Here is a 27,400-nt window from a genome sequence, read left to right on the forward strand (position 1 = left end):
GTATCTCTTTAAAGCAAGCAGCTAAAAATGCTTTCAACATAGCAATACCATAAATGTCCTGCGCTGTCTTGGCTTTCGGATTCTTCCCCGTACTTTCCATGAGCATTCCACTGGGAACTGTCTGGAATCCCAGATTAAAACAGCAATAACCCAATTCCCTGGTTAGAATATTTATTTTCTTTTAGGTTTGGAAACCCAGCTGGGATGCATCCTCAAGTGCACGGCACAGCCTCCACCACCCGAGGGGCTAAAAGAGCCGTTTCTCAAACAGCACGATGGGCAGGCGAGCCCTGGAACAGGAGAGGGAGGAGGGCGGCTCAGCCTCCCCTGGAAAGCCCCAGCTGAGGACAAGCAGCAGGAGCCTGGGAACCTCCACTTTCAGAGGATTCATTCCAGATGTGGGAACCAATGGTGTCACCACAGGGCTGATGCAGATTCCAAGGAGGTCTCTCCAGTCAGGCTGCCAGGGAGCAGCATTCAGGCAGAAGCACCATCACCACCCTGACCTGAATCCATAATCTAACAACTGATTATGTTCCAAGGTCCGCAGGAATGTGCTACAGTTCTGTATCTGATAATTCCCTATGTGGGTATCCATCTACTCATCCATCCACCCAAGAGAGATATGCAAACTATTCAACAACTGATCCACCAGTTAGAGCAGATTCTAGCCAGAAACCAGCGCAATGGCCACATCCATGAGCACAGGCTAAGTGTCAACCTGAATCCATCCATCCATCCATCCATCAATCCATCCATCCATCCATCCATCCATCCAAAAAGTACTCATTAAACACACATACACCGTGGCCTAACAGACAAGAGCCTAGGCTCCGGACTCAGACAAAACTCAGTTTGAATCCTAACGCTATCTCCCACCAACTGTGTGACCTTGGCAGGTTACTTAAATTCTCTAAGCCCTAAATTCCTTATGTGTGACATGGACAGAAGAAGAGTATCTACCTTCCAAGTCCTGCTGTGAGAATTAAATCAAATCATTCACATAAAGAACTTCATACGGCGCCTGGTACGGAGTCATCCCACAATAAATGCTCGTTATGACGGCTGTGCGCTCGGGACACGGCACGGCCTGGCAGGACAGCGGGGAAGTGGGACAGCTGTGACTCAATGAGGAAATTGTCTACTCCAGAAAAAAACGAAAGCACTGGGACAGAAGAAACAGTTCCAAGTAGGGAGAATGATGTCTTAGGTGAGATCACCATTTCTGCAAGTGCAGAGGGCTCTTAAACATCCTCTTGTCCAACCGCAGTTTACACGGTAGGAAGACGGAGGATTACGAGGACTGACTCACAGTGAAGCAGCTAGTCTATCAGCAGAACTACTTCAGAATCAAGATCTCCTGGCTGCTAGCTGGTTGTGTTTGTCAGCTTCACCATGATAACCGTTTATGGAGATGCAGTTCTATGGTAAAAGGGCTTACCTATGGACAGTCCTCCAAGATGAACCATGAGTCAGAGCCTTCCTGGGGTGGGGGGTATGTGTCAAAGTGCAGAAATAAAGAGACACGAAAGAGACCTCAGCCTAGTTGGGACAAGTGTTCATAATATTTTCCCCCTCTTTATGGAGACTTCAAGCTCCACAAGGGCAAGAGGTTGGGTCTGCTTTGTTCATTTCTGTACCCCCAGCATCCAGAAAAGCGCCTGGCACAGCATAGGTAATCAGTAACTTGTTTGTTGAATGAATAAATGAATGAGATTAGGTAGCAGGAGTGCTTGGCCTGAGTATGTTCCTTCCTGAAGTGAGCACACCGGTATAGGACAGCTTCTGGAGGAAAACAGGCTGTGCTCTGGCTGTGGTCTGTCTTCTAGTCTGGCTGCTCCAATGCGGCCACAACCCTCCAGTTTACTGAGGACAACTGTGCCCACAGTAGTGACCCGGGCATCTTTTCGGTCCTAATCTTTCTGTTAAAAGTTCATCGTGGAGGAGACGGTAGACTGAAGCTGGAATGTGCTGACCACAGTATGTACCAACTTTGTAAATACTGATGGACACAGCAAGCTGGGGGAGGGGGGAAGGATTCTCATGGTCCCCACCCAACTCCCTGCAGAAATCTCAGCCAGCATCTTCCCCATGGGGGCGAAGGGATTCACCACCCATATTCTCCCAGTACCTCCCAGCATCACAGTCATCTGATCCACTGAATTATCACACACAGAGAAAAGAGAAGCCTGCATCCTTGGTCTCCCACTATTCCTGGTTTCAGCAAAATTCTGGTTTCTGAGGAGGGGTGGACCAAGAGGAGCGGGATAGCCAGGGGAGTGTGATCACACCAGAGATGGCAAGTATAACCGTGCCCTGTGTAAGTCATGACGAATCAACGAGGGAAGGGCCACGGTGACCCGCAGTGTCCTCCATGACTGAGACTTGTGCCCTGAGGAGAACAGTCAAGCCAGAGAACCTGGTGTTTTTTGGACACTGTGACCAGGGTGGGAATCAGGTGATTCGTTCTCCCCGGCTGCACGCAGCACACTGGGTCATCTGGGCCGGGTGGCAGCACAGGAAAGAGAGACACAAAGGAAAGGACAGGTGTCGTGTGCTCTGGAGCCCGGCCCTGGCAGCACAAGCGCCTTCGCCCTGACGTCCGGCCAAGTCACAGCTGAGGATCAGCCAGGGGAGGTGGCAGAGGCGAGGGGCGGAGATGGCCCTGGGAGGGGGAGGGCAATGAGGGCACTGAGAGAGGGGGGCGCGGCAGAGGAGGGGGAGAGACAGGCCCTCCGTAGGGGTACGCTGGAGAGCAGCCGGCATGGAGGAAGCGGGAGGGGAAGGCCCTGTGCAGAAAGGACGGGCAGGCAGCAAAGGGCAGAGCGGGGAGAGAGTCTGACCCCAAACCTGAGCAAAACTGAGGGGCTCTGACGGGGAGTAAGTGTGAACTTAGGAGGACAAACTTCCCCCCCAATCCACCTCACCTCTTAGGCCATTCAGTGGACCTTAGATTGCCCATGTTCAGATATGGGGGTAGCAGGTCAAGGTCAGAGAGGAAATGAACACACAGAGAAACAAGGGTCAGGAATCTCATGCTTTTCAAAGCCATTCTGGGGTGCGTGGGGGCAAACAAGGCCAAAGCAGCTTCTGGAAGTCGCGTGAACACAATCTCGGAGCGTGCCCCTGCCCCGCCTCCCCAACCCGGCGCGGTTGATCGTTCCGTTCAGCTGTGCATCTGTCTGTCCGGCCAGGCCAGCCCGTCCACCCTGCCGTCCACCCCCAGACGCGCGAACACTCACGCAGGTGCGCGGGCAGGCGGATCGAGTCCTCCTCCATCCTGAGCGCTCGGGGCACTGGCACATGTAGCGGCGTCGAGGCAGCGTAGCTGGGCACCGGGCTCTCGGGGGGTGTGTATGAAATTCGTTCCTGCTGTTAAACATAAGGGCAGCAAGAGGGGAGGGGGGGAAAAGACAATGAAAGCTTGGAACTGAGGTGTGACATCCTCACCTACCACTATCTGGTGTTTGTGCCTTATTAAAGACAGTTTCGAAATCTGATCCAGATTGTTTTAACTAAGTTTCCAGATTACTGGAGATGAGGAAAATATACTGAGTTTTGAAAATTTTTGGTAAGCCTCTCTTAGACTTCTTATGTACTTTTAAACATACAAAATCCTAAAAAAATTCTAAACAGGAACTTAATGCCTAGTATAAGACACTTGGCTTCTGATTTTGATGCACTATTTCATAAACACTTAAGAAATTAACTTCAATTATAAGTAAACACCTGAGTTATCAAAAAGCCAGTTTATTAGACATTTTATATTTGAGTTTTCTGTAAGTTTTGAAAATTTTATAGATTAAATCACAACAGTTGTTGGTGGCTGTAGTTTCACAGTAGTCCTTTTCCCTCCTAACGAACTGAGAAAATTCAGCTTTCTTCTGACATTTACTACCACTCCTCCCCCTCCCATTTCCCCCACCTATTGATATATTTCACTGCCTAATCTTTGGACAGTAAATGATCAGTTTCAATACTGCTGATCAAACACCATGGTGACATCATTTCTTATTTCTGCCATGCATTTGTTGTGGCTTGTTTTCTGCTTTTAAACTACAACTGTAATAAAATCAATGTATTTCCAAAAAAAAGGGGGGGGGGATTGAGTGCCGGCTGAGCCAGGCTGCACAGGGCTGCCCCCTGTCTAGACACTCTATGCGGCTGTCTTTCAGATCACTGGCATTTGGGATTTATAACAAAGCTCTGGAAAGGTCTGGAATGGGGCTTTTCCTCTGGGCTTGGGTCGACAGGTGTCCATTTTTCTCCTCTCTGTACTAGTGATTTGCTCAAGTAAAACTGGGAGGCAAGACCAAGGGAATGAAACAATATGTCCAAAAGAATGGCTTTAAAGACTCCTCTCTCAAAAATTACTCTTCCCAGTCACATAATTAACGCCACCAATACATTAAAACCACGTTTCCTCTTCTCTGGCAATATCCCCAGCTTCTAAATCAAAGTAGGATTCCATACTCAGATCCAACCAGAGGTGAGCTCAAAGTGGTTTCTAAGTTCTAGGCTGAGTCAATAAATCTACACCAGCAAGAATGTTTCCATCATTCCACAACCACCACCACCAGAAATCTCCAGTGTTTCATTTTCCCGTTCATCGCAGGGAACTATCTGCAACATCAACAGGTATCTCCCTGTCCCTTCATGTTCCATCTCAGAGTCAGTACTCAAAGAAGGATCTGAGTTTAAGGAAGTACTGTTTAAGTGAAGATACTTATTTAGCTGACAAGGAGAGGCAGAGGAAGGAGTCAATACATTCCCGGCTTAGACTTAAACAGGCAGCATTTGTTAGACCAATGAAAACAACCGGATGGGATGGGAAGGCTTATTATTAGTTTTAAGTTAAAACACGGCAAATAATGGCAAAAACAACAACAACAAAAACCCCAGCTATTGTGCTCAGCAGCAATTTGCATCCTAGACCCACATATCAACTAGTTTGACTTGCAGTCCATACATAAACATAACTTGTTAGTTACTGTGGATTAACTGGGCAGAGTAAAGTGAGACGCACACGGTCCAAACATAAATTGGGGGGGGAGGGGGGAGATCAGTGAGATGCTATCATGAAAACAAAAATCATGAGCAAAAGAAAAATCACAGATTAAAATAAAGTGAAGAGGGTGTTTACATTTTGGAAAGAGCTCGCTAACATTTTATACTCCATCAAATATGCAAAGGGAAGCAGGGGGGTCCCCCAGCCCTGTCACCAAACTGAAGCTTGTCTTTTGCTCATAACCTGGAAAGTTTGGCGGTTGTGGTAGGAAGTTTCTATTTTAAATGTATGTATATGGATTTCTCTAATTTCCGAATGGAATTGCTATACCTTCCCTGAGGCATCCTCCCCAGCAAGTAGGGCAATTTGGGCTATTTCTCTTTAAACATACATCCTAAAGTTTCCTGGTGAGTTTCTTAACTAAGGGCAGATGCACACACCCTTCATTTTATTTCTGGATCCATCAAGATGCCCTGTGAAAGGTCACCCAGAGGCAAAACCTTCAACTTCACTTTTCTTGAACTTTACCAAACCTCACACATATTTTGAGCAACTTTAACTCAAGGATGAGTTACATTTTCGGTGTTTGGTTTGGGGTTTTTGAGGTGAAAAAGGCAAAGGCATAAACACACATATGGGAAATATACCAAATCTGTTTAGGGGGTTTTCAGGGTGAGAGAGGCTTTTTAAACATTTGAAACAGAGTCTGTTTTTTCTAGTTGAACAAATTCTCCATACACTTCAACCCTCAAATATAACCCTCCCCACTGCCCCTTCCCAATATATGTCTAGATATCTTATCTACCGTTAACTTTATTCCCAGAAATAGCTTTCTGTTTTGTTAGGGTTTTTGCAGAAGTGAAACTGTTGATGAAGAAAATATGGTGCAGCCAGAGAGTTTTCAAACGGCATGGCATGAGTGCAAGACAAAAAAAAAAAAAGGATGGCATTTCTTAAGATGGTGACTTTCTCTTAGAGCAAGGAGAAACTTCCGAGATCCTGTAACGAGTCCCTGGGAGGGAGCGGTCACCTGATCTCAGCTCCCTCACCTTCACCAACTCCATCAGGGACAAGCTGGGGGGAACCCAGCCCTCAAGGCGGACTGCACTTTATTTCTTGGGAAACAGACCCCCAGCCAGCTGATAAAGAGTCAAGCTAGGGATCACCTTTAAAACGTCTATATTCTGACTTGCTAAATTGTCACTGTGCTGTACCTTCATTCCACTGTAATTTCTTGGGAAGCAGCCTGCTGTGTGGCTGCTTTTGTGCGTGGTTCCCTGTCCTTACCCAGAAATAGCATACTTGGGTGCCTGCCCTCGGATTTTCTGCCACCCACCCCCCACGTCCAAACAATTCTAGATGAAGACAATACCGCTGTTTCATGATGAAACCTGTAAGAAGAAGGCGCAAGACTGAGCGATTGTGAGCCTTGAACGCTCTTGGTGATGGTTTCCACTCAGCAATATTGCGACGTCGCACGCTTGGGGTGGGAAGCTCTTCTCCAACATTCAGTGAAGAGCTTTGTCAGTAACAGAGGGGACCCTGACCAAGAGGGGGAAAAGCAAAAAGTGCTCCGAGGGCCTCAAGCAATTTGCTAGGGGCCATTTCATACCTACTGTGACCCTGATTCAGTGGTCAGCAGAGCACTCCGGGGACCCCAGAAAGGATGTGGCCCAGTGTGGGGGCTCCTTTCCGAGGGAATCCCACACCACAGGCTTGTCTCCTTTGTCTCTCTTTTTGTTAATCTCTAGGGCGATTCACGTGGTCCTCATTTTAAAATCTATTCTTCTAACCATGCATGTCCTTAACCTCCACCGTGACACAATCGGCAGACTCTCAGCAGTCAGAAGTATGATATGAACATATCACTACCTCCAATGGACACATCCAGACAAGGAGGCAGAAAGAGACTAACATCCAATTCCCCCGAGTAAAGGAAACGTCTTTATTCTCACAGATGCTCCTCTTGTCCAACCCCCGGAAAGGGAAGGGGGGTACCCTGTTTAAGCTCATTCACTTCTAGAGCAAACTGTCAGTCAGATGAAGACCAGAGGTGTTTTATTTTAACATTACAGAGAGGAATAACGATTTCTCCAAGAGGATTATAACCACTGCTCTAATTAAATTAAAATGCTGCAGACAGTGGTATTAATGCATTCAAGTGTTGTTCGGGGGGGGGGGTACACTGATGGCAGAGGTCAATGATGGGACTTAAAAATGCTGTGATGTAGTTCCATTATTGTTTAGATGCTGAAAAAGTAAAATACGCTGCTCTTAAATGTGCAGACACAACCTATCAAACCAACCAGTGGAACAAAAGGAGGCACGGACACTTCTAGGGCCAGCTGTAGTACCTCTGAGAAGGGGAGGGGGTGGTTGGAAGAGCAGCACCAAGCTCTGAAAAGAGAAAATATGCTAAAAATAGTTTTAGGCAAAGGATGAAATGTAAATGTTACTAACCAGTATAGAAAGCTTAAAAAAAAAAAATTAAATGGAATATGGAGGAGGGTTGCTGCAAGCACGCTGTGGAAATATTCCCTCTCCCTCACCGTTCCCTGACCGTGAAGGGATCAGAAGGTACCCATCCAATTCTGCTCGTTTTTAAACCGGCCGCTTAGAACCTGTGACTGTTGCGTGGACCAAGCTTGTACGTTTCACGTTCAGGAGGAGAGCAGTGTTTCCTCCCCCTAAGCCTCGCCCCATGGCTGCATCTTACGGACGAGAAGAGTTAAACACTGAACATTCCTATCCAAAAAATGTCTTTCCTTTTCCAAATTATTCAACTTGGCGCGTCTATAAATCATGGGTATCCCCCTAGCACATTTATGCATTTGTTTTTACGCCATTAATAACTGAAAAAGCTGAAGGGCTGAGACACTTAAGAGCTGATTGCTCATTACATATGAACCTTCTGGAAATCAAGATAAAGCATTTTGGGAATTGAGAAAAACAGAAATACAGTTTGGTTGCATAGTACACCCCCCATATCTGGGGATTCAACCAACCACAGGTTAAAAACATTGGGCAGGGGGAGGGAAAAAACAACTTAAGAAAGTTCCAAAAAGCAAAACTTGAATTTGCCACGTGCTGGCAACTATTTACATATCATTTACATTGTATTAGGTACTATAAGTAATCTTGAGGTGATTTAAAGTACATGGGAGGATGTGCATAAATTATATGCAAAAACGACAATATTTTATATAAGGGACTTAAGAATCCGTGGATTTGGGTATCCTCAGGGGTCCTGGAACCAATCCCCCACAGATACTGAGGGACAACTGTACTTGGAAAAAGAAAGAAGGTTTACGGGTAGCTTGAAAGATTCCTCATCTGTAAAGCTGAGATGCCTTTGATTCTGGACCTTTTTCCAGAAATAGCCCCCATCCCCACTATGAATGCCAAGATTACCCCAGTGGTGGTTTCTGAAGCCTGCATAGTCTTGAAGACAAAGAGCACCATTTCCAGCGGTGCCCGTGGACCATTTCCCAAGGCACTATGGGAAAAATGCTACAGGTGCCCCTTTCATTCTGCTGTACTTATGTGTCACTTCACCAAACCAGCAACTCAGACAAGACAGGAAACAGCAGGTACCAGAGATACAGCGGTTGTGCTGGTGATATTTGATATTTTGAGGGAAAGATCTCTTTTCCACCCTGCAGGTTTTTAGGAAAGCTGCCCGGGAAAGCTGCTGTGGGTACCACAGCCATCCTCTGTGGACTGAACAGAAGACATCTCTCAGATAGAAAGCTATTTAGCAAGACATACTAAACTGAAGTCTGAACACGCAATTATTTAAATACACTCTTCAAGCTGCAAAACAATTCAAGGTGGTGGCTTTGGCTCTCAGTAAATAAGCTTTCTTTAACAAGCGAAAGCAACGCACCCCCACAAGACTGAACAAGGCTGCGTTCTGAGCTGCACAGTTTTCTAGTTTTTGGTGTCATGGACCCAAGAACCTAAACTAACACACATCTCAGTGTCCATTTCTTTTGCTTGAAAAACTACATTGAAGAGATTTATGAACCCCAAATGCAGCAAGATCACCTTAAACTTTTCTAAACTGTACACACAGCCATGGTCCAGGACGATTCTGGCATCTCTCCAGAAAGAAACAGTGTCCTTTAGGATCTGGGGTGAGAACAGTGTCCCTCAGAGTCTGAGGAAATCAAATAAGAATTCTGAAGCAGAAAACCAGACCCACCAAATCACAGCAGTGAAGCTGTTACGCTATCCTTCCATCCTACAGAGGCTCCAGAAGACGTCTAAACCAGCAGCCCAAGCTGGCTTTCCTCTCAGTGTCCGGCTCCCCTCCGGGTGCTGAGTCATTAGAGTTTTATACCCCGACTGGTTTTTGGCCTTTAACACGCTTGCAGTAATTGGGGAGGGGGGGGGAGTACCGTGTGAAAGGTGGGATGGGTAGGAATTACACTCCTGGTCTCTAGAGCTCCCTCCCTTGGTTACCCAGATGCCCATCAGCCCTGGGGGGCTGGACCCCAAAGATGACACTCCCGCTGACATGGGCATCTTCCTAGGAGCCTGGCTTCACCTGTCCAAGGAGGACTCTCGCTTTGGACAGTGAAGAAGATGGGTTCAGGACCTGAACCGTGCAGGGTCCTACATACTTAGAACTGAAAGAGACAGTCCTTTCCTCCCCTTCCCAGCCTGCTATATCCTAGAATCAGAAGACAGCATACTGTGTCCGTCAAACAGATCAAAAAGATACATTTAAGTCAAAGCACCTTAAATCTTTCGCCCAGAACTAAGTTATCTATGCACAACTGGATGAATAGAAAGATGCATTAGCAACAGGCCCTGCAGTCAAGCGTTGCCATAAACGGTCATTACGGTTTTGCTCTTCCTGTAATGGTTATGAAATATTTCAGCACCACTAAGCGTCTCCCAGGAGCCGAGGCCTATACCAGTGTTGCCAATTCTGCCACCTGAAAGTCCTAGAATTTCCAAGAGGGCCCCCATATTCAAAACTCCGTCTCAGTTTACCCATAAACACATCTGGGTCCTCATACATAAACACAGTCCTCAGAACACATGCCCCAATCTTGGTTGACAAATACAGTCACTGCAAGAGGCAGGGAAGGAGGGCATTAAGGGAGCGCGTGGGATGCACTTCCCATGAAGACTTTTTTATTTCAGACTCACAACAAGCCTGCGAGAAAGGCATCATTACTCCCTATCCACAGGGGGACCCTGGGTCTGAAGATTACCAGGGTTAAGCCCAGGAGACGGCACAGGCTAGCAAAAAGAGGAGAAATAAGAAACTACATGCAAGTAGGGCCAGCCAGGCAACAGAGGATTCACAACTTACGGGGCATCCCACGAGGTCAGCTCAAACTTGTAAGAACAGTGGCAGCTTTGGAATATTTCATCGCTTTGCGCCCTCACCCCTCACAGAATTCCAGCAGGTTCCTGATCACTGGTCACTCAACAGAGGCCCCTAAGCCAGGGTGCCGACTTTAAGCCTGTTGCTTCTCCTACTGGGAACACAGAAGGAAGAAGTAAGCGCGTTTCGCTGAAGAAAGGGGACTAAATGCAATGTACGAGGGAAGTTCAGGCACGACCCTGAGCAGGGGGAGCCGCCAGAATCCAGCCGGGGGCCCAGCGGGCCCGCGGGGTGCAGTCAGCAGCACCGTCGGGGCATTTAGGGACCGCCTGTGCGTATGAGGACTTCACCTTGCACAGTAATCTCATCCGAGGGAATTTTGAGCAAAACTATGTTCTTTTTTGTCTCTAACATTTTCTTCAGCAACCACAGAAACCATTTCCCTTACTCAACGCCTTTCTGTTTATCCAAGAGCAGCAAATCTGCATGTACTGCCAAGACCCCGGGGGGCCGTGAGGAGGGAAGGCCCATCCACGGCTAGTCAGGTGTCTGTTGGTGTGCACACCTCTGTCCCCAGAAGGAGTGAGGCTGCCTCCAGAAGTCACAGTGGCCGCCATCCAACAAGGCTCCTCCGACTGTCTGAAGATGCACACTGCCCTTCTCCTAAGCGAGGAGTGGGTGATGGAGGCACCAAGGATGCACGTGGCCTGTGGGGGCAGGTGATTTAAAGGATTCTCAAAGATGTCTTCAAATACGGAAGGGCCAGTGTCAGGAAGTGTTAAGGCTTCTCGGCAGCACCTCGGAGGGCAGGACCGGCCCCAGACACCTGTGCACTAGGAATGTGTCTGGCTCATTGTGCCTCCTAAAGTCGATTTAAGGTGAGGCTGAAGGGGCTCCTGCGCCAGGAAGGAACTCACGGTGTCTTGTAACTAACTCCAAGATGCTGCTTCTACATGAGCTGGTATCTCCCTGCAAGTCAACGCTTATCAGTTACAGTCAGAGCAGAACAGAGCCGAACAAAAATGAAGACCACAGTCCTCTCCTCCATCAGTCAGTGCCCCGGGTCTGCCGACACGATCTGAGGGTTCCACCCAATACAATCTGAAAAAGCACAACTTGGAGCAACTCTTCTGAAGACAAGCAAGAAACTCAAATAGATTTCTTCATTGTTGTAATTTAAAAATATTTTAATTAAGATCCTTTCCAACCCAGAGAGGCTATGAATTTCTTTCTTTTTTTCTTCTGAATTTCTTAAATATTTCTGACATGAATAGTAAAGAGAATCCCAAGCTGTGATTCCTTTTCATACCAGGTTGTGGTTTCCATGGGGGGGGGGGGGGGGGTGGTCTGTGCTTGAAGGATGCTCAGCTCATCTGGCTGGGACCCAGTGCTGACATGGGCAAGGTCACAGGCTTTAGACCTGGGTGGGAAAATTAAATGCATGCACTCTGTGGCCTAGGTTACACCCTTAATCCCTGCATGGTGTAGATGACTGCTTTCCCTCAAGGTGGAGATCAGGTGAGCTTGGCAACACACACCACCACTCCTGGGAACCCCTCGAAAGCACACGTCCTACTGATATAGTGGGTCATATCAGTATAAGAAAGGAGGTGTGACTTTATACAGAAGCAGCTGGTGTCACCTCTGGGAAAAATACAGTCTTGCTCTCAGATTTATCCACAAATGCCTTGTAAGCTTTCCATCACCCTTCTGAAAGAAGGTCACTGAATCCCTTCTTCCTAACTAATTCTAACAGCAGAAGAAACAGGTACTTAAATGAAGAGCCGCTCGTGTCCTGGGCACAGCAAAGGGTGGGCAAGTTTGGATCTAATCAGCTGCTTTCTCCTCCATTAATGCTATTCCCTTTAATGATGTGGCTATTACAGTTAGCCAATCCGCAGTGTCCCTGCCTGGGGCTAACGAGGAATGAACTGAGAGAGTTACTATTCAGTTGTATCAAGGGCGCCATTAGAGCCATTAGAGAGCGCATCTCAATTTCTGCCCCCAAAGGAGAGATACCTTCCAGGCATGTTCTACCTGCCACGTGGCTGCTCTCCCACTGCAATCACGGTGCCTCTGGGTGCGAGATCCGAGGGACTCAGGGGACCATAAGATCTGGGCAGAGGGAAGGATGAGGGTCAGGCTTCTGCAGAGCCGGGAGGCAGAGGACGCCCCAAAGGGATGCTTCGCACCTGTACATTAACCATCTCTTCCTCCTCCCTCCCTTTCCACCTGCCTCCTGGTGCCTCGTAAACCTTCTCCCCACTCCCCAAGCAGCTTTCCTCTGTTACAGCCTCACTCTGGGCTTAGCTCGTCTTCATTTCTTTCTTGAATGACTATATCTGGAAGCCTTAGAAAAGGAAGAGAGAGAGAAAGAGAAGCTACGGCTTAAACTCACACCCTCAGCTGGTTGCCGGGGGTGGTTACTCAGACCTCCTTCAAAACGGAAAAGATTTTTTTGCCCTGTGATGTATCTTTATAAAGTGTCTACTGCTTAAATGGACCATATGCCTCCTAAGAAGCATGAAGTTTTAAAGACAGGAGACCAGAGCAAGATTTGCACTTGAGTTCAAATAGGGGTGATCCAGAGACATGCTGAAGCAAGTCACTAAAACGGCAGCCTCAGTGATGTTTGCATGTAGTCCCACAGGTCCTGAGAGAGCGCAGTCCATTTCCAATAAGCCAGGAGACACCACATCCCACACGCCTCTATCAGTAAGAAAGAAGGCCGGGTTACAACCACTCCCAGGGTCAAAATGAACAAATTCTCTTGTTCCACACATATCAGATAATTCCTAGGTTGCCTCAGGCTGAGAAAGAAACAGAAATAGAAAAAGCCCTGTAAACTAGACTGAGAGTAACAAGTGCCAATTAGGCCTGGAAAAGATTTCTCTCTCTGGAAAATGTTGACTACCAAAATAATTTTCAGCAAAACCCTGTACGAACACGACACTTAAAAGGCAACCTAAAAGAAGTCAACATCTCCTCAGAGTTTGCTGTCTGAGAAGCTGGCATTCCAATACCCAACCTTCAAGATCACATCGTGTGGTGTGAAAGATAAGTGAGGTGAAATTTATGACATAGTGTGCGTTTCTGGAAACAAAGGCTCTCTGTAAATGCAAGGCATGGTGATGATGAGAGATTTGAAAAGCCCCAAATAAAGCACTATGTTTTATGTATGCCTGAAGAATTAAACCTGTCTTTATGTTGTAGAAATGGATAATTAACATAATCAAACCCACAAGACAAGATGGACAAAGGCCTCACTCTGTGACCAACTGACTGAGGAACTAGGGCAGAATTTATCTTCTCTGCACCCCCTACCCCAACCCTGCAGCCTCTGTAACCCTAAGAAGTAACCTAGGAACAACCTTGAACATTAATTAAGAGTCACACACCTGCATCTCCTCTTTTAGAAGAACTTTTGCAGAAGGAATAACCATCTTGGCAAGTAATTTCGTTTACACTTCGTCAAAAACCATAGAAATTCCCTGATTCTTAGACACACAACTCCTTACAGGAACTCAGAAAAGGCATCTCCCCTTTCACTGTGGTCATGGTTAGAAAGACCAGGGAGGTTTTTTGTTTGTTTTTTTTTTTTTTTTTTTTTTTTAAAGGAGACAGCTGCAGCAGTGACTAAGAACAAGTTCTGCTGACAAGGTGAACAGTACTATGAAAAATGCCACCTGCGGACGAGTAGCATTCTGAAAACTTAATGACAGGAATAAGCGTGAAATTGACAAGCATGGCATGTGCGTTCATGACGACAACAGTGATTAACAGAATATTAAGCAGCTTGAAATAATAAAGAAACATGCGTGCACTCTGGTAGCCCTGTTAACACTACTTAATCGTTTATTTTAAGACCCTGTGCCTTCATTAGAACTACTGTGTTCAACAGTACACGAAAAGCACGTTTGATTTCCCGTATACTTCAGGGACTCAGGGTCAGCTAACGATCTGGGAAACACACATTTTCATTCAGATATTCTGAATCTTGGCTGCACATCAAAATCATCTAAAGAAGCTTTAAGGAAAAAAAAAAATCCCAGTATCCAAGTAAATCAGCCAGGTATCAATACTTTGAAAGCTCTTCAGGGATTCCAATACACTGAGAATCACTATCTTGAATCAAGACACAGGTTAAATGATCATCTTTTCCCTTAGTTTTTCAGAAACCTTATTAACCTATTTGCTAATGGGCCTTCCCTCCTGAGTAAACTGCTGTTGTTCTGCCTTTAACCCTAAAGCAGAGATTAGCGGTGTAATACGGGAAGTTCCTGAATGATGACTCCCTGACCCACATATGCACAACCGCCCCAGACAGGTGTGTCTGCGGTGGTTCCTCTTCCTTCCCAACTGCCTCTGGAGTTCCCCTCCTCTCCCCTCCATCCCCGGGAGGCCGCCCAGCCTCATTATCTGCAGCCCCACATGGAGGCTGCATTCTTAGCATTGGCTATACTTGAAGTGAGCAGTGGGAGCAATGCAAGGGTTATGATGGAGGAGCAAGGGGGGAGGAAAACCCGTTCTGCTTCCAGCCCGCCCTCCCTCCCACCCCCTGCCCCTCACCCCTAGAAGGGTCTCTCTGCCTTCATGTGCTCAGGCCCCAGACGACCCTTCTTCTGTGCAAGAATGAACCCACATCCAGTAGCTTGGAGTCTGGGGAGTCTCTTTTCCCAAGGTGGGGTGCACGTCCTCCACGATGGCTGTCAAAGTGGATGAGTGGGACACCTCTGTTCCCCAAAGCAACCTTGCTACTAGTAATGAGGTCTTTATAATCTGGAGAAATGTCTTGACCTCCAAGCAGGTGACTTCTTAATAAAATCTTGGAACCCTAAACTAGTGGAAACCTTGAGCCTGCTGAGGTCTTTACCAAGATCGTTGACAGCCCCGCCATTCCATGCTGCTGTGTCTTCCTAACACCCCTAGGAATCACGTCCCCAGAACCAGCACAAAACCCACTTGGCAGATGTAGGAAAGGAGGTGGAAGAGTTAACAAGACTCTTGAACGGATCCCGTAACTGCTCTGGAGGGAGCTACCGGTCCTAAACCCAAAGATGTCATCTTTCTCCCGAGTTGCCTTCTGCCACAGTGTTCTGTACACTCTTGGTCATCAGGATAAAGTCTGTGTCTAAAGTGGCCCTTAAGGGGAGGGGAGCTCACTTAAGAACCTGGCTGATCCATTTATTCATTCCTTGGTAAAAACATTCTCCAAAAAAGCCACTGGAAACCTAAGTCCTTCCAATAAAACAAAAATTTCAACAATTTCCAAGCATCTTGATATTATTAGTATTTTATCTCTTCTTCCTCTGAGCAAAATGCAATTCTAAAACAGGGATAGAACTGGGGCATGAAGCTTTATCCTCTGAAACTCACTCAGGTGTTGAAAGTGCTAGAGTGGGTAGTGAGTCTCTTTGCATCTTGAGGAAGCAACTTGCAAGCTAAGCTGTCAAGGCGCGCTGCAGCATCACCGGTCGAGCCCCACCAGTGGCATCAACAGTTCTAACGCGGAGCCGCCAACAACCGAAACCGACAGGAAGATCTGGAACGTTTAACCCAAAAGCTGAAATAGGGGCTCTGAAATTCACTTGGAGCTTGTAGGTTTGACACAGGCACTAGACGAGAGCTAGTGTTTCCTTTAATGCCATGCGATTCCTCTTTTGTTGTATTATTTTATATCCCTTGCCACAAGCTAATCAAGTTGATGCTGACAATCACCGGGATTTCTGCCTGAAGAAAGGATGAAGAACTGAGCAGACACAAGTGGACAAGGCACGGATGTCGTATATAATGCTTTGTTTTCATGAGAATCAGTGGTTTCTGAGTGGATGAAAAGGCATTTGAAAATCATTCTGATGAACACAGACAAAGCTATCTTCTCAATTTACTTACTCTTATTAAAACCTATTTTCCAAGCTTCAGTTGTCATAAACCCAAATATAAAATACCATAGTAACACAATTGGGAAAATGTGTCTCCAGCTTTTGAAGTCTAGCAACTTCCCCTAGAAAGTCCTAATTATATTTCCAGTGGATTCTACAAGGCATTATCTAGACTAGCACTGTTGGACAGAAATAGAATGCAAGCCACAGGTATAGTTTAACATTTTCTAGTTGCCATAGGAAAAAAGACAAAATGAATTTAAATAATATACTACATTTAACCCAACATATCCAAACTATTTTTTCAACGTATAATCAATATATAAAGTTGTTGAGATATATTACTTCTTTTTCATATTAAATTTACTGCATAATTTCCATTACAGTCTAAATCAGACACTAAATTTTCACTGTCTTTTTTTTTTGACTTTTAATTCAATTTTTTTATGGAGGTACTAGGGATTGAATCTAGGACCTTGTGCATGCTAAGCATGCGCTCTAACCACTGAGCTCTACCCTCATCTGTCTAATAGATTTCACAAAATTTACAGTTGAAAAGGTGAATGCCCATACCCAAGCTGTTCTGAACATATTTTAAAAGATTTTTAATAACTGAATCTAGTACATTTTCTAATTAAAATGAAATAGGTTAAGAATTCAGTTTCTCTACTGCCCTCACTCACTTCACGAGCCTCACATTAGCTGCAGGTGACCACACCACACCCCGCAGGTTAAATCCAGGGGCCGTGAGCACCACACAGGGATGAGTGGAGGCACGAGGTGGGATGTCATCCCACATCCTTCAGAAGTATCCTAAACTCTGGACAGACAATGGCTACAGATGACCCATGTTTCTTTTCCTTCATTTCTCCAAGTGCAACAGTCAGTCATGAGAGTCCTCCAGACTGAGAGCCATTTACAGAGAAGGACAACGGGGCTAGTGGTACCTCCTGCCCCTGTACTCAGAGACGACGGCACTCAGCAGGAAGAACACAGAGAAGCTTAGGCTCCATCATGTCAAATCTTTCACTTTCTTCTTCTCCATCAATATGTGTCTCTCTTCCTCCCTTTAACGACCTAACCAATTTCCCTGGGAGCTGAAAAACAAGTTCGTTCAGGACGCTACTCTGCAGAGTTTCAGCTCTCCTCCCCAATACGAATTATCACTGTGCACTGCAATCTTTTCTCATTTGGATCATTCCCAAGCTTGGCCACAGTCCTTAGGAGAGGCCCAGAAATACAATCCAACGGCAAGTCCTAAAGGTCTGGGGCACTTGGTTTAACACTAATTACTTCGACCATCCAGAATTTCAAACCATAAAACAGAGGTGTAGTCTTCTCAAAAGATACTGCACCCCCATCAGAGGAAAGATGCACCTAATTAGGAGAAAATTAAAGCAGAAGGAAAGCTCTACATGGAATAAAGACATGATTCAACATCCCTGGGGACTGAGGAGCCTGGGTCTGACCTGCCCTCACCTGTCTGACCCGACTCCACGCAGCAGGCGCAGCGGCTGTCGGAAAGGAACGAGGCTCCCTAGGCTGTGACTGACACTTCACCCGAAGGACCTTCTTCAACGGAAGAACGTTCCATAAGGACCTTTGATAAGACACATCCCCTCGCCCCATACACTCAGCCTCTTACCAAGACTAACCTTACAGGTTTTAAGCAACTCGTATTTATTCTTTGACCAAGGCTAGCCATCCTTACCTGCTTTCCCCTACTTCCAAGACTAGAAAAAAACCCAAGTACGACTCCGAAGAAACAATGCATATTTCCCCCGCACTGAGTCTTCCCTCTAAAACTACAAAAACTACCAAAAGAGGGGAGGGCAGACTGGAGTCTCAGTTTCCTAAGCTATAAAATGGAGACAACTGTGCTCACTGACTGATGAGGTTTTGTGTAGATCAATGGAATTAAAATAGGTTAAAAAAAAGGCCATGCAAACCACAACATTATTATTCTCACACAGTGGTTTCCATTTCTTTCAGACCAAGGTTCAAAGACTAATGCCGATTCCCACATCCACACCCTTCATCCAGAGCTAACAATGATGAATATGCGTTATAACCTTTTATACATGAACATTAGATGTTAGATGGTGGGAAACAGAAGAACGGGCAGTATTCTCCTTGATTCAGACTAGAAAAATACATCAGTCTGATTTCCAAGGCTGGTCCTGAGTGGGTTCCATCTAGATTATAGGACCAACACTGAGCAGGTCGGAACCTCCACACGGTCCTGAGAATCCTAAGACGTAAATAAAAATCCCACTCATTTCAAGCCACTGTCAACAAACACCTTTTAGTTCAATAAAGGTGTTTTGAAAACTTCTTATAATTGACTGTAGGTTTTTAACTCTCATCCCGGCCCAGTGCCTTCAGCAGCCCCTCCCCACCCAGGGACTCAGCTGCGGGGCCCCCAGGGGGGCTCCCTGTCCTGCGTCTGGTCGTTGTGGCCCAGGCCAAGTCTCCCAGCTCGTGCTCACTGCCGTCCTCAGCAGACCTTGCCCTTGACTTTGCATCTGCACCTCCCCTCTGCACAGTTCCTTGTTTCAAGGTTGATGGTTTGCTGGAGCTTGGACTTCCATCTTCCTGTGTCCACGTCCACGGCTGTGGGTCTCTCTCACCTTCACCTGCTTCTCAGACACCCCCAAATCACACTGGAGCCCCAGCCCCTCCCAATGACCCTGGAAGGGAAGGTTGTCATTAGCATAAACTTCGCTGGAGCGGGGGCTTTGGCTGTCCTTGCACCCAGAGCAGCGCCTGTGGGCTCACAGCCATGATCGGTACATATTTACCAAATGAATGAATGAGCCTCATTAGATAATCTCACCTAGCACCTTTCTCGATGCCAACACAAACTCATCTTTTGTCCTCTGTTTCCCCCGAGGGCCATCGAGTGACTTCTGGACAAAGCTTTAAGCCCAGCTGTCTACACAGAGATCTTGGACGTGTTGCTAGCACTGCCCTTCCCCTGCTCCTCCTTCAGGGGACGCGCTCCCTGTCCTCTTCCCAGTGAACGTGGCTTGTTTTCGACTGTATTCCAGGTCATTCCGAGTTCCTGGAACACCTTCCCCAGTCACCCCACCTCATCAGCTCCGCCGCCTCTCACACACATACTGTCTAATGCGCTTACAGTTACTCCAATGCTGCCATCATTCCTCAAAGACACTCTAGAGACACTCCTCTCAGGAATGCCAGAACCAACCACAGGTAACAGTTTACTGCTATCTCTTGTATCTGACCAAAAACAGTTTCAAGTATAGCTTGGAAACCTTACCCACTGGACTTGATACCAAGTGACTTCAGCTATTTCCCAAATTCAATTCCCACCTCAGGGACCAAAGTTGTTCATTACTCTAATTATCTGTGTCACGTTTCTCTCCCATCTAGATGACAAGAAACTGGGGACACAGATGACATTGGTGCTGTGGACTGTGTCACCCCAAGCACGGTGCCCAATGCACGGCAAATACACAACTAATAACTGGTGAGTGAATGAACAAATGGTCTGAAATGGACACACTGTAACTGACTATACGTCAATTAAAAAAACAAACGATCTGAAAACCTTTCTGAAAGGTTTTTCTTTGATTTAACAGATACATGTCTGGTACTGCTAGGTGCTAAAAATACGGAGATCAGTAAAAAAAAATCTTCTTTAAGGAGCTTAAAGTCTAGAGGGGAAAAAAATAAGGAGAAAGAAAAAGAAGGTATCATTTACTGTCAACCCTCATGTGACAGACATACACAACATTTCACTTAAATTTCCCCTCAATCAAATAAGTATGACATTTAAATCCCCATTTTAAAGACTCAAAAAGTTGGGTTCAGCAACGTTGCACAACTTGCATCATGTTAATAAGTCAGTCTCTGAACCCAGAGCCTATGGACAGTGAGACCTAGGTCCTTTCTTTCTTGACACCAAGCAAGAGCTGTACAAATCAAGTAAATGTTTTGTCTTTTAAGCGACTACTTTTGAAAGTCCAGAGGAGACCCATTTACATGGACATCTGGGCGCTGGTGAGGGTCTACCCCTTTCTACTCCACCCACACTACTCTAGAAATCACGTTAGGTGACACACCAAGCCTGATCTCACTACGAAGGACTCCAAAGACCACCTCCCCGAGCCCTCACTCACACGGGCCTCAAGGAGGCAGAGGCTTATCCAGTCAGTGACCCCCGCTCTGTGCCGATGCTGGGGGGATGGTACTTTCAGTAGAAGTTGCCAAATGTTGGGGGACCTACAAATGCCTACGGAGGGCTGGGTGGACCACGCAGCAAATAGACGCTGGTACACGTGGAGCTGGAAGGGAGGAGAAGGCTCAGAAGTGGGAACTAGTGTCACTAAAAGGGGCCACCTTTGGGACACGTGCCATCAACGACCACGACATCTTGCCCATTCTTCAGTAGAACGTGAGGAATGGGCCCTTTAAAGTCTCATCGCAACGGCATTTTAAAGAGACGGAAGGTTTTGTATTGTTATCATAAAAGATGTTAAAATCTAGGGACCAGGCTTCCCTTTCCCTGAGATTTCTTCATTCAGTTCTAAAAATATTTCTCAGCAGACAGGGTGGTGGTAAGAGCGATGGCTCGGAGACACTCAGGCATGTTTTGAATCTTGGCTCCTGCACATACTTCGTGACTCTGCAACGTTACTTCAACTCCCCACATCTCAGTTTCTTCACCTATATAGTGGGGGTAATGACAACGCTGGCTCGTTCTAGCTCAAAAGTCTGTGAAGGAGACAATACATGAGAACCCAGCACAGGGCCTGGCGCATAAAAAGCTTAATGAATATCCATCACCAGAACACCTGTGGTAAACCTTCAGGACGTACAGATGGATGTGCATACAGATATGGTGATTTCTGAGATGGCTTGGTGACTCCATCTCTGGGGGAGGCTCAAGATATCACATAATTACACGGAAGACTGTGTGATAAGACACAGTGGTCATGTAACACTACTGTCCATTAGAGAGTTTGTCACCTTCAAGTGCCTCTGCAAATCACCTGTTTTCTAGCAGGAAAAACAACAGTGGAAAATGGAAATCAAAAGATTCAGTTTCTATAAAGATGCTGCCACAGACTGAAGTGGCTGCTGGCAGGTCTGCACGTCCTGAGATGAGCAGATAATCCATCACTCTGGATTGGGCAGATACTCCAGGAGAGAGATTTCATGCTCTTTCTGCAACACTGTTACCCACTATTGCCCAAAGAGAAGACGTGCCTTTCTCCTTTTGATTAGCATGTGAGTAGCTACCGCGGGGGCACCATGTGGTCTGCTGAGCAGAGGTTTCTCTGCTGTCTCTACAAGTATCAGTGCAGGGGGCCATTGCCCAGTGTCAGCTGCCCCTGGGTTTACAGACTAAGTCTTCAGTACCATCGAGCACGGGGTGGGTGGTGTGGGAAGTGCCTGCCTTGCTCTAATCACGAGCACATGTCATTTCTTGCATTGAGGAAACTGACTGCTTCCCCAGTTGGTTCCATAACCACTCAGGGGCAGTGTAGCCTGATGTGAGTTGTCAGGAGGAGGGCCTGGTGTACTTGCACAATCAGGACCCACTCACTGTGCACTTCACTCTCCTCTACTTGTAACATACATCTTGTCTATAACCTCTGAAATTAAACAGAAGGGACAGGATGGAAACAAGGTGATGTGTCAGGCAGCACAGTGAAGGGGAAAGAGCTGAGGACAAAGAAGGAGGTAAATCAAATACATTCAGTGCCTTCTACGTGCCAGACACTTAAGATGGGGTACCTTTCTGTTCCATGAATGAAGAAACCGAGTGTCAGCAAACTTAGAGAAGTCACTTTTCCAATGTCACACAACAAATGGGGCTAGAGTTTGAATCAAGGTATGCCTGATTTCAAAGCCAAGACTCTATACATTTTCTCCCCCAAATGACGAGCAAAGATCTTTGGCAAAAGGAAAAGTGGCCCCATAGACTCAGGAAGAAGAGTAAAAAAAATATATATTAGACTATTTTAGAAAGTTCTGGTGTTTCACAAGGTGATTGCAAACCTGGAGTTGGGCAATTGAAATAGAAAAGAGCACATTCTGACATTCGAGGTAATGGATTTAGCCCCGTGTCAGGGCGTCCTAGTAGCGAGGGTCGTTCGAGGACCTCCAGGGGCAGAAAAAGGCAGGGATGTCTGTGTCGGGAGAACCAGGAGAGCCATCCACGTTCTCCCTGGCACCGACAAAAAGCGCATTCAAACAGCACCGTGTGAGATGGCAGAAGATGGGGTGGAATATGATGGATGGAAGTGCCCTAAGCATGTGGAAAGACTTGCACTTAAAGGACACTGTGCTCCTGCGAGCAGACTGTCCTGAAGGAGATGCAGTCCATTTTCTTCACCAGCCTCTCCTGCTTTCTGCTTCCTGCTTCTTTCCTCACAGTACACTTGAGCAGGGAGGGGCCCGAGAAATCGTGACCAGCGTCCTCATTTTTCAGATGAAAAATCTGAGGCCAACAGAAGGATCTGCAGTCACACTTCTTGTTTCAGAAATCAGGTAGTGACCAGTTCTTGTTTTCGTTCCTTACCACATACTGGCGTAAAGAGGAAAAGGGTAGACAGAGAGACAGAAAGAGAGAAACCAGAAATCTTACCTTGGAGACACACAAATATATCCCTACTCGATCTCACATTTCCCTCACTCCGCGGCTGTGTGCTTGGAATCTTCCTCTACTGAGTGGCATTCAAGGTGTGCACTGCATTGTTCGCATACCACCGTCAAGGTCATTTCTAAGACAGCTGGCTGGGTTGAAGGTTAGGACTTGGAGGAGGAAGGGTGACTCCTTATGCAGGGCCACCTGCCTGGTCACCTTGGATGACCATCCCGGTTGACCTGGGATTGAGTGGATGCCTGGGATATGGGATTTCAGGGTTAAAACCAGGAAAGTCCCAGAGAAACCGGAACAAATTGGTCCCCTACTGGCTTCAGTACAGCCACAGCCTCAGCTGCGCTAATGGACCCAGGCAGATAAAATGCATTAAGCTGGACGTTTTAGCTGGTATGACACCAACTAAATGGCAGTTAACATTTCAAGTTTTTTACAAAAAGAAGAAGAATGAAGATTAATGACTGCAAAGAGCTCTGAGCCCTTGGGGAGGAAGGTATTCTCAAAGTAGGAAGTGTTAAGTCCATAAAAGAAACAATATGAGAAGGCAACGGGGCTTTTTCATACCTAACAAGTATGACTAAACCCCTAAACACTTCCTGTTCCGTCCCATGTTTTTCTAAAGTTTGCTTTTCCTTATTGGTCAAGAAGGTAGAAAAAAAAAAATCATTCTCTCTTCTTAAGAATAACAGTGGGGAATTTCAAAACCCCCAAAGACCTCTAACGTGTAGCCAGCTCTTGCTGTCAGATAGAAATACTGTGGAGAAACAAAGAGCCCTCATTTTTCTCCATAAGCATCCTCAGTTCTCGCCACCTGTGATTTTGGGCAAGTAGAAAACCACCAGATTAGAAAGATAAATACTTGCACTTAAGCAGCACCCATTCATTCGTCCATCTAGTTGTGTTTTCCATTAAAAAAAAAAAATTCTGTTGTCATGAAACACTGTGACAGGTGCTGAGAATAGAGTACTGAATAAGGAGTATTCATCACGGTAGCCTCAAGACCAAAAACCGGTGTGGGGACTAATTCCTGGTTTCTCTGGAGAATGAGAGCCACTCTAACCTGAAACCTCATGTGAAAATCGCTTCTCCCAGGCAGGGCCTCCCAAACACAAAGAACAGGGCCACAAAGCCAACCTCACTTTCCCCTTTTCTGCGTCACCAAATGCACAGGAGGCGCTCGGCCTAGAAGGGGGCGGAGAGGAAGGGAGTCAAGGCGGGGTTCCACCGGGGAGCACGTCCGTGGGCCCCTGCTCACAAGAATGGCTTAAAGCTGCCTCTCCGCACACGCAGGAAAGGGGTTCTTCCACCGTCTCTAAACTCCTCGAAGCATGGCTTGAACAAGTCATTTTCTAGGGAAGGACGCATGGCAGCCCACTGAGGGCACCTCGTTCCTTCCATTTCCAGTCTAACGGGCTGACTGTCGCACCCTCCAAAGCAAAAGGGGGTAACCAAACCAAGCGCATGACTTCCCCCATGTTCTTGAGGGGAGACAGTTGCCGACACCACCGTCTGCACCTGCAGGATGGAGTCTGGAGAACCTGAAGTGACAGGGCCATTAGAAGCAGAGAAGGACACTGTCCAGTGTCCACCAGCAACCTGGCCAGCCCAGGTGACTGCCCCGTCTCACCGAAGAGTCCACAGTCATTGCACTCAGCTCTCCCCTAGGGCTGTGATGGACCCTCAGTCCCTAGGACTCTGGGTCCTGCCTCCACGCGGGCCTCCTGGGAGCTCTCGGGGGCCCGAGTGACTTAAGCTTTTGTACGCACTGTAATAGGCCTCTTCGAGTTCAGCAATTCCAGACCAGGAGCCGTACTGGACTTCCTCTGTTTGTACAAGTCTTGTCAGGCAGGTTACGCTGCTTTCCTGCCACTTTTGTTTCCAGACACCTCGCAAATGCCAAGGTATCAGGAAGGGAGAGAGGGACAGAATTTTCTCACCGCCATCCCAAAGGCACACGGAGGCCACAGGCTTTGCCAAAGGCCTGTTGCTGGATCCTTAAATGGTGGAGTGTGTTTTAAAGGATGGGAAGGGAAGAGCTGTCAAACATAAGGTCACAGTCAAGTGCTCTGTTTCTGTGATTACTGCTGGTCTCTCTCCAGAGGGAGTAAAACGCACCCCCAAAGCTGGTGGCAAGTCTTGTGGTTGCATCAGTATTCATTTTCACTTGCACGGGAAAATCCCCCACTAGCACATAAATGTGCAGGAACTCCCCTCTCTAGTTTGCAAATCTAGAAAAAGTAGGAGAGGGAAATTGAGTGCCTTTGTGAATCAGCAAAAACAAACAAACAAGAAAACAACAAACCCAAGGGAAAGAACCCAGGACAGCTAGTCTTCCCACCTTAACCCTCACATCCAGCACATCACAGGGAAAAATGATTATTTTTTTCACAACAAAGGAGATGACCTTCAACTTCAGGTGTGTGAGGTCCAAAAAAAAAAAAAAAAAAAAAAATCTTGAAAGACATCAGTTATTTTGTGGAGAGGAGAATCCTGATAAAACAGCAGCCCAGGGCACAGTTCTTTCCGAGGTCAAGATGGTATCTAATCAAGGTCAAGATTGTATGAACCAAGAGTTCAAAGGCCACTATCTAACCCACAGTGTGAGTCAGTCATGTTGAGACTGCCTCAAGGTTAAGGCCAGAAATCCTCCAACTACGAGCAATCTCACCAATAGGAAAGGAAACTAGCTATTCCTGTCACATGTCCTTTTTATTCATGGTCCAGGTTGCCACAGGGCACCCCTCTTAGACCCGGGGGGAGTCCGTTAGTAAGCATGAACCCATACCTACCAGTCTGCAACCCCACTCCCACCTGCTCCAAGATGACGGAAGGAGTCTTCAGTTAAAGGCACAAAGCCTTCGAACAGGTCTTTGATCCTGATGTGCCCACCCACAGGACTGCACTCATGAGCACACCCAGAGATCAGATAAAATCCGGAAAACACGGGCAAAGTTCAACCGACAACTGCCCCTTCTGGGCCACGAACTGGCACACCTGGCCATTTGGCAACTGCTCCTTCCTTCAGCCGCTCTTACCTGCCCGAGCGGGAAGCAGGGATAAGGCCAAAGCTAGTTCATGTCGACTGCAGCGGCTTCCCACACTTGAGCAGAACTCAGTTTAGAAACAGAACCTTAAACTGCTGCCGATCAGGTCCGTGGGATGTCACAGGGCCATCAAAAAGTAAGGGACAGCGTGTGCCAAGGTGTTCTGTCAACTCGAAAGCGCCGATGTACGGTACTACACATTCTTATTTCGATATTCAGCAATGCCAAAAGTAGAACATTAAATTGTAAGTAAGCATTGATAGCAACTGTGAAACCACTAGGTAAGCGTGGGGCTGAAGACGACGTCAGGAGCAGGTCGCTGGTTACTCTGTTAAAACACTCCATTTAAAAAACCTTTTAAAGTGGTTTAAATATTTAATAAGCAATCAATACGTTGACATGATTTCCTTTAATTAGAAATGTCTATGATCCAATTCAACAGTGAAACTAGAGTCATAATCTTAACTTTGAAGAGCATCTCCAAGTAGCCTCAAGACTAACCCCGTCTCCTCTTTTACCACAAAGTACGTGAACCCAATCTTGCAAGGCGCAGACTGTTCTCTTGTGAGACACACTAGCGCTTGCCAGGGTATCACCCGTCCTGAATTTGCTTCTCTGGGCTGAACGAACATCCAGCTTGAATAAAGAGTCAACGGGCAAGAGAAGCCTTTACAGAAGCCCCATTTACTGAGTCATGTCTCACCGAGCCTCATAACTGGGCAGAGAGGCACCTGCTTGTGGAGGGTCCGCTCCCACGGAGTGTCAGAGGGGCACCTGGTCGGAGCACCCTCCGCACTCCTGTGGACTGCGGGGCCCGCCGGCTTCACCCCCACGCGTGTGATGCTGCTGAGACAGACCATTTGCTACCCCGCTTCCTTCGCTTTTCCTAATGATGTAAATCAGGTTTATTCCCCGCACTTTTCATCAAGCTTGTTAACTGGAAAGCCAGCTCCAAGTAGGCTGGAGGCTGTATTTTCTTAGTCCTTCTTATTTCTGATTTATTCTCTGAGTTTTCAGGATTATTATTCCTCTTAAGTGACTTCAAGTGACATGGAGGAAAGGGAGGAGGAACTTGGACACCACAGACAGGGCAGGATGCCCCCAGCAACAGTGTCCTTTTGAGGAGAGGATCCTAAACGATGGATTTATGGAAAAGAAAAAGACAGGTTTGTGGGGAGGAGGGTACAGCTCAGTGCGAGCTTAGCATGCAGAGGTCCCGGGTTCAATCCCCAGTACCTCCACTAAACAAACAAAACTAATTATCTCTTCTACCAAAAAAAGATGGGTTTATGGGGTGCCCATGTCACAAAAGTACTTCTGAGAGCCATGCAGGGGGCTCGTGCGTGAGGACAAACAGCCCCCGTAGCCTGTGGGATGCGTGCAAGTCAGTGTCACGCCAGGTTCCTTCCATACCAGGCTCCCTGTTGGGAGTCAAACCCCACATTCAGCAGATTGTCCTGCAGGTGCTGTTTGTTTAGATGCACAGGCAGG

At 46.8% G+C, this 27,400-nt stretch overlaps 1 protein-coding gene across 3 annotated transcripts in view; it reads right to left on the minus strand.

The window, feature by feature from the left end:
• The window catches only part of ETV6 (ETS variant transcription factor 6), a 222,635-nt gene that overhangs the window by 125,115 nt on the left and 70,120 nt on the right, over window positions 1-27,400 (minus strand). The window contains exons 2-3 of one of the 3 annotated variants that reach the window (XM_032473182.1): window positions 10,335-10,503; window positions 3,243-3,372 (exon numbers count right to left, since the gene is read on the minus strand). In XM_032473182.1, coding sequence (XP_032329073.1) covers window positions 3,243-3,279 — 37 coding nt within the window. In that variant the 5' untranslated portion in view covers window positions 3,280-3,372; window positions 10,335-10,503. The remainder of the gene's footprint in view (window positions 1-3,242; window positions 3,373-10,334; window positions 10,504-27,400) is intronic. The other 2 variants (XM_032473181.1, XM_032473179.1) reach the window with 2 other exon arrangements.

The sequence above is a fragment of the Camelus ferus genome, chromosome 34, assembly GCF_009834535.1.
Source record: "Camelus ferus isolate YT-003-E chromosome 34, BCGSAC_Cfer_1.0, whole genome shotgun sequence".
NCBI lineage: Eukaryota > Metazoa > Chordata > Mammalia > Artiodactyla > Camelidae > Camelus > Camelus ferus.